The sequence below is a fragment of the Haliaeetus leucocephalus genome, unplaced genomic scaffold (genome assembly GCF_000737465.1).
Source record: "Haliaeetus leucocephalus isolate CR32 unplaced genomic scaffold, Haliaeetus_leucocephalus-4.0 Scaffold3, whole genome shotgun sequence".
In the NCBI taxonomy this organism is placed as follows: Eukaryota; Metazoa; Chordata; class Aves; order Accipitriformes; family Accipitridae; genus Haliaeetus; species Haliaeetus leucocephalus.
In genome coordinates this window covers 2,996,751-3,004,111 of record NW_010972439.1, presented here as the reverse complement: position 1 = coordinate 3,004,111, position 7,361 = coordinate 2,996,751, and the positions used below count along the sequence as shown (strand labels likewise).

Sequence of the window (7,361 nt, the reverse complement as noted above, 5' to 3'; positions counted from 1 at the left end):
GGCCGGCTGCCCCCGACACGGCGGAGGGGCGAGACCCTCAGGGTCACAAAGCGGAGGGGTGCTCCCCTTGGCGGGGGACGGGACGGGACGGGGAGGGCACCCCGCTGCCTTCGGGGGGGATTGGGGGGGCCCGCCGGCCGTTAGCCAGCGCCGCCATTTGCAGCCGGGGGCCCGCAGGAGGCTGGCGAACCCCCGGCCTTCGCTTCGAGCGGTTTTACAGGGGGCAAGGCCCAGCGTGCAGCCCCGCTCGGTTGCCGACATGAAACAAAGCAAACCGAGCAAAGAAGGGGGGGGGGACACCCCCAAAACAACCCCCAAACCCTCGCATGTTTAAGGCAGGACGGCGAGACCCCACCGACCGGCGCTCACCCCTGCGGCCCAGCCGTGGCCGCCCTCTGCCGGCCCGGCCGCCTGAGGCGGCGGCGGCGGCGGGAGGAGGAGGAGGAGGAGGAGGGCTGGAGGGACGGGGAAGGGGAGAGGGGGCCCTCCGCGCCTCCCTCCCTCCCTGCCTGCTGCTCTCTGGCATGCCAAACCCGGCTTCCTTCAGCCGTGGAATGAGGCAAAGTCCAGGCTTTATTTCACCTGGGCCGCACTCGTGTGACAGACATATCTATCCATTTACTTCTTTTTCCTTTCGGAGGACTGATTTTACTCTTTTTTTCTTTTGTCCTGACTCACTCCGGGATTTGAAACCGGTCAGAAATGGAGACCGGGAATTAGCAAAACGGGATTTCACCGTCGCGAGCTCCCGTTTGCTGTGGGCAAGGGCTCAGAGCCCCTCACAGGGCCTGGGGCAGCCGCTCGCTGTGGCGGGAGACCCCCGCACCCAGCCACCCTCTGAACACCAATTCCATAGCAATTTCTCTGCTTGATAACCCCAAATGCCGATCCTTAGACCTCTGCAGAAGGGGTTTCAAAAGGCAAATAGAATGGGAGTCTTTATGCAGAAGTGTCTTCACAAGTCTGAGGGAAGAGGAGGGGAAACTGACTCTAAGGGACTGGTGAGCAGCACTCGGGCATCACACCGCTGTCTTCGCTGTGCTCCTAGTCACACCCAAACCATCACTTGGACAATACCGCCCAAGAGTAATTCTTTTCTCCGCTCCATTTCCCTCCCAGTCTAGCTCTTCTGAGCACTCTTTTCTTAAGAGCCATACCTCTGACTGCAGCTGAGCTGAGCTTCAGAGCCCATAAACCCAGGCTGTACTTTGACGCAGAGCTGGCAGCTGTGTTTATAATTTCACCTTCCTGTTCCCCAATTGGGGCACCAGACTCTTGCAGCCAACACATGGAAAACACCTGATTATAGCAAAGCATAAAAACATGGGTAACCAACAAGTGTCCTAAGACCCTGTTAATCACAGCTCAGTGTCTTGCGATGATCCGATCTTTCTCACTAAAACATCTGCTCGTATCTGTGCAAAATGATGAGCAATTACAGCAGAATGTCTTCGGGCTAAGAGTTTGCAATGTGACTGTTACATGAACTAATTTATTTTGAAGTCTCAGATGTGACTAATCGCAATATCTAATGAAAATCATATAGGTCTTGGACATAGTTGTGGTTATATTAGGTTTTCAAATACTAATTAAATTGTGCTCCAAGTTAAGGAAGGAAGATGTAAGATTTAGGATGCAGAAGCAATCCAAATTAAGGCAATGTGGATATTTCAAAGGAAGATATCTCTTTTCTCCATCTGCCGATACTGTTACTGAAGTTTCCAAGATGTTAGGCAAACAATGCCGGAGACACAAACCAATATACAAGCTGGACATTAGCAAACCAGATTAAAGCATCACTAAATTAGCAATAACACAAACCCAAAGTCATCTAAAGTTCGACTTACTTGAAGGGAAATGGCTCATCTGGTGATGTTTTTCTCATCTGGTTTGGTGGGTACAGGCTGAAGCAGCGATTTGGTGTTAAAATAAACGTAACTTTAGGGTTCTGTGTATCAGGATAAAAGTGCTGCAACCACACGCTGTAAACACTAGTCTGATACAAATTTACTCTCAGGTTCAAATGCATCTAAGCTGTTTTGCCAGGTGAACTTCATGCTGGAAGGCTTCATGTGGGATCAGATGTCTGATTACGTCTGTTGTCCTGCAACTAATGTAAAAGCAGCACAAACCTTCTATCAGGCAATTAATTTAAATCTGTACCATATACCCATTCCCGACCCAGACTAATTTTGTACTGGTGACGTTCTGACAGCACAGGTACCCGCTCTTAACGTCTAGGGCCAGATTTCACAGGTATCGTTTTGCACTTGCCACCATTGTGGGCAGTCCGGACAAACATGCAGGCAGCACTGCCCTGCCATTAGGCAGGCTTACCAGCACCTTTTTATCATGCTGCTTCTTTTTCACGCCATCTTCTTGTCTGTTCCAAATGTAATATATACAATAAGGTACGGTGGCATTTGGGGGTTGGGGTTTTTTTGTTTGTTTTTGACAGGTTTGTGTGGAATTATGGTCTAAATTTTAATGATTACAGAGGGGGGCAGTATCAATGTTAGCACAGCTTCCTCAGCTAGGCAAGAAACAGGCATCTTCAAACCTTCTGTAAGCAAGCAGTCCAGTCCCCTTTGTTCAACTCAGTGAAAGAGTAAGTTGCTGCACGCAGGATAGTGAACTCTAAGTACTTCAACATGCACCTCCAGATAGAAAAATGTTGGGGAATATCAAAGCCCAAGATAAGTACTCTGCCTTTATGTGCCTATGAATGAATTTCATAACGCTAACATACAACTCATGCCCCAGTGCACTACAAACTCACATGAAGACGCAGCATGCAGAAGCCAGAGCGTGACTAAGGCTTGAAGTGGAATGCATTTGATGGCTTCTACAGATTAGCATGGCAGAAAAAGGGAAGGATTGTATCCAACAAAAAAGTGAAACATTGCCAAACTTTTATTATTCTATCTACCAGAAGAACCACCAATCTCTGCCTCCCCAAAATAGCTTTTTTAAGCAAAACCATATTTTGTGCAGATGTGCTTTCCCACCCAAATGCTGATGGACCACTCAAATACAAGGATTACAGGGATAAATAATTGCTTTTTGAAAGTACTATTAAGAAGTTTTCTGATCCAACAGCTATCAGGTCAATAAAGTGCTTTATGCAGAGTATACATTTTCAGTGAGCTATAGCTTTATGACCCAAAAGGTGCTCATGGTATATTTCCTGATTTGATTCTAGCAACCTTCCCAAATGAATACTGTAAATATCATAGCGAATATCCCCAATAATTTTCCTCAAACAAAAGGGATGAACAAGTTCTTTTTTAAATAAAGGACGGTCTGTCTTAAATCATAAGACAGAACAGCCAGAATAAAGATACCTTGGAGATTCTGTTTTCCTATTAACTCTTCTTAAAGGCTGCTTAATGTAACCCACCCCAAATAACGCAGAATTAAGGCAAGACATACCTGGTGTACAGATGTATCCAAAAGACGACATTAATTCCAATATAAAATGAATAGCATTGTATTAACGTTTATTTCTAATTACAAGAAACAGAATATCAGTCCCTTATTTGTACAAAAATACCTGAAAGATTACAATTAGGTTCACAAGCCAAAAAGCTATTTACAGTATGAAGCAAAGCATATTGAATAAAGGTTTTGTCTCTTAAGTTAATACCTTTTGCATTCCCTGAAACTTTAAACTTTATTCCATTTTACAGTCACTAAATCTTGCATTGTGACAATATAATTTATGATAAGCAAGTCTTGCCACTGGAAAGGTGCATTGATTGGTCAAACTGTCAGGTATTTAGTGCAGAAAAGATAAGACAAAACATCTAAACTGAGGCACGTGTTTCTTCAAGATTAATTAACAAATAAAAAGTTTTTTGTACTTTAACACCTATCGTAACATAACTTAACTAGTAACCTCATTACCAAAATGGTTTGGCATTTTCCTTCTCAACATATTCAAGATTGCTACATGAAGTATTTATTTAGAAAATAAAATCACAGGCAAAAAGATAAAAATTCAACAGGCTCCAAAACAACCCTGAGCATCCCCTTTACATTCATGTCATTTAAATACAAAAATAAGAGTCAAATGTCCTTCAGTCCTTGGTATTCTGAGCTGGCAGCCAGCTGAATCTGTTGGAAAACTAAGGTGGTATTGACTGTTTTCCAGCAGAAAGAAGACAAAGCAGTGATCTGCTTAAGTAAGATTGTTGCCACTTTGAAGGTGGTCACTTTCTCAAAACAGCTCACTTTAGCTGGGAAAAGTACAAAATACTAAGTCAACCATCTACATACAAAAATCATGATTCATAGTCAAACTTTTATTCTCAATTTAAATAAGATGCAAGGTTTTTTTTATAAATATGAAACACTGCAAATACTATCCGCCTACTGGGAAAAATGCATGGTTGTCACTAAGCTATGTAAACAGAAAAACTTAAAACTACAGCATAAATGGTCTTATTAAACTGGTAATGTAGTCAATACAAGTATCTTTTTTCTCCTAATAGGGGCCAAATAGAAGCATGCAAAGTGAAGTCAGACTTAAGTTAGCTTAATTTCAAGGTTTTAAAATACATTGTCTAGAAAGCAGGAACACTCATTTCACTATGTACAATTAAAAAAAAAAAGCTTCTACTAAAAACAAAATCAAGTTTCTTCATTTTTAATATCTAGACATTAAATGGAAAAAAAAATACTAAATGTGTTCTGTAAACTAAAATACAGTGTTTCTATACCATTGACATAGTTATAAGCTGATATGGACGACTCAGGCAGGTTATGGTTTGTCTTAAGCTATTCTCAACACTACATGAAGACCTAAAGGTGTAGGATTGGTTTTCCTTCTTTACCCTTTCAGATGGCTAGGATTTCAAACCCAGTGGCAAATATTAGTAAGGATGAACTAGCCTGCGTAAATCATTTACCATCTTAAGAATGCTCCATTCTGCACTACGCTCTGCAAGTTCCCAGGGTGGAATACCTCTCACTGTGGCTAACTGCATGAAGTACTGGGAAGTTAATTCAGTAACAGTTCCTGCACCAACCGTGTTGCTGAAAGAATGGTATTTGCAATTGGAGGATCAAGGTGGGACTTGTCTAACTTAATACTGATTTATCATCAGAAAGAGTTATTGTGTAAACATTAAATAACTGATTTAAACATTAACAGTAAAGTAGTTCTGATGACAGACCAGCACCAGAGCAGGATACATGCTTGTCTGCCATAGGTACTGGCATGCTTTAGCATGTGTAACACAGGGATCACCAGTTACCTTGATGGATGATATTGCCAGCAGCTAGTTCACAATCAAATGTGTTTCCATTCCCAGTATGTTCTTTCTTACCATGTAAACTTTCATGGCCCTACAGAAAGCAGAAGGGGTTAATTTCTTTTTATGCCCTATTCCCCAGGAGAGCTTTGTGTCACTGTAGCTTTACTATATGGAAAGAGCTCTTTGAAACAGTCTGAAAATTCAAGGAGCTATAAAGCTAAAACCACTGTTTTGTTTTTTTTTGTGTTTTTTTTTTTTATTATTTTATTTTGTCATACTAAGACTACCCGCAGAAGAATCTTCTCACAAAAAATGGTGGTTTCAAATACAAGTGTAGTCATTCAGTCCTATTCTATTTAGTAACAGTAAGTTTCCTCAGGAGAACAGTCAAAAGGCTGTAAAAAACAAACCACCACTCCAATAATAAAAATTTGTGCATAGATTCTAATACAGTCTTTGCATGACTGGATGCCACTAATATGCCATCAACATACTACAGCCATAATGCTACAAGTCAACAGTTTTAAGAGTATGTATATGGTGGTATGTTCTTTTAGAATTGTATCCTCATTGCTTCTTCAAAGACATCTGCAGATCATCAAACCTCAGGTCTCCAGAGAAGTTTTGAGACACATGCGTGCACACACACACACTTCTTGATTTTCTTCTAGATCCTTTTAGGCTGAAGCATTCCATACATTTTTAGGGTGCAGATTAATACCCAACTCCTGCATGAATTTTAAAAGCCACATCAGCTCCTAATATAGGCTGCATACAATATCCGAAACAAAGTAGGAGTGCAAAAAAAGTGATCAATACAAAAAGTAAACACACTAGTCTTAATTGTCAAGATTATTCCAGGGCAAGAGTTCTTTTCAAAGATTTCTCTTCACACTTGTTCCTGTTAAGTGGCCCAGCCAAGATAGTTTCCAGTTTTGTTTCAAATTTACTCATGGTTTTACATACCCTCCCCCCATTTTTGGGATGCTGGGACACTCAGCAGCAATCACTCTTAGGTGTTAGACAAACCAGCAATCTTGGTCTGTTGGCACCTGTCGAATCCATCCCTTTCAGAGTCCCAAGGTGCATAATATTTTTATTTATTTTTACCAACTTACAAATCTGCCAATTCCCCAGTGTCAACGTTCTCTTACAATTACTCTTCTAGCAAATCCAGTCTTCAGTGAGAGTCAGATTTGAGGTCATAAGGCCACTCGGATGCAGTGGTGTTTGAGTTTGCAGGGCAAGACTCCTTTGTTTAGTTGATAGAATTCAACAAGCTGGATTAGATCACTGAATTTGGTGTTCCCGTCATCCAGGCTGAAAAATATCTGTCCATCATCTTCACACTGGGGAAACGAAACATCGTTTTCACGTTAGACTGCACACGAAGAGACGCAAACGTGGCAAAACATAAACAGTACCACTGTGTGATGTAAGATAAACGGTGGGCACTGCCCAAACAACCTAGTGCCCAGAGATCTTCATGAAACCATGCGCAGCACTGGAAAAGAACATACATTAACCCAGCTTGAAATGTTTTGTTTATGAAAGTGAAAGCTCATGGGCAAAGTAATTGAAAGTTGTAGAGACAGCACTGATCTTCATTACATAAAACAAAAATACCCCCAGAATATTTCTTAGCGGTTTGTAAAATTGGCAGGTGAAGCAAGGGAAGAGGGTTTGGACCAATCAAGAGGTGTACATCATCTTAAAGTTCTGATAGTCTTTTTGGTCAAGATAAAAATCGAACAGGTTCTTGACATCTCAGTGTAATGTTATTTAAAGCTCAATGTAATTGGGTGACCTCCAGAATAAAACTTTTTAAAGTTTCCCTAAGTTATTCTACATTTGCCTAAGTGACAGGGAGACAACTGCTGCTGTGGTTGCTGTCAGTCACAGAGAACAATTTCTGTGCGTTACTTCTATACCTAAGTGACTTACACTAGTTTTCCAGGCAATGTTAACAAAGAATTTTAATCAGACATTTGACAATTCTAAAGAATACTTGCCAATACACTTGCTAATGGAAACTTCCCTCTTAATTACATCAGTAATTAAGAAGAGTTCTCTTCAGATGTTGGCAAAGCTTTACGATTTAAA

At 41.4% G+C, this 7,361-nt stretch overlaps 1 protein-coding gene across 2 annotated transcripts in view; it reads right to left on the bottom strand.

Annotated features, from left to right (window-relative positions):
* Positions 1–5,832: 5,832 nt before the first annotated feature.
* GRB10 (growth factor receptor-bound protein 10) overlaps positions 5,833–7,361 on the bottom strand; it is a 108,309-nt gene continuing 106,780 nt past the window's right edge. The window contains exon 13 of one of the 2 annotated variants that reach the window (XM_010573930.1): positions 5,833–6,607. In XM_010573930.1, coding sequence (XP_010572232.1) covers positions 6,461–6,607 — 147 coding nt within the window. In that variant the 3' untranslated portion in view covers positions 5,833–6,460. The remainder of the gene's footprint in view (positions 6,608–7,361) is intronic. The other variant, XM_010573922.1, reaches the window with a different exon arrangement.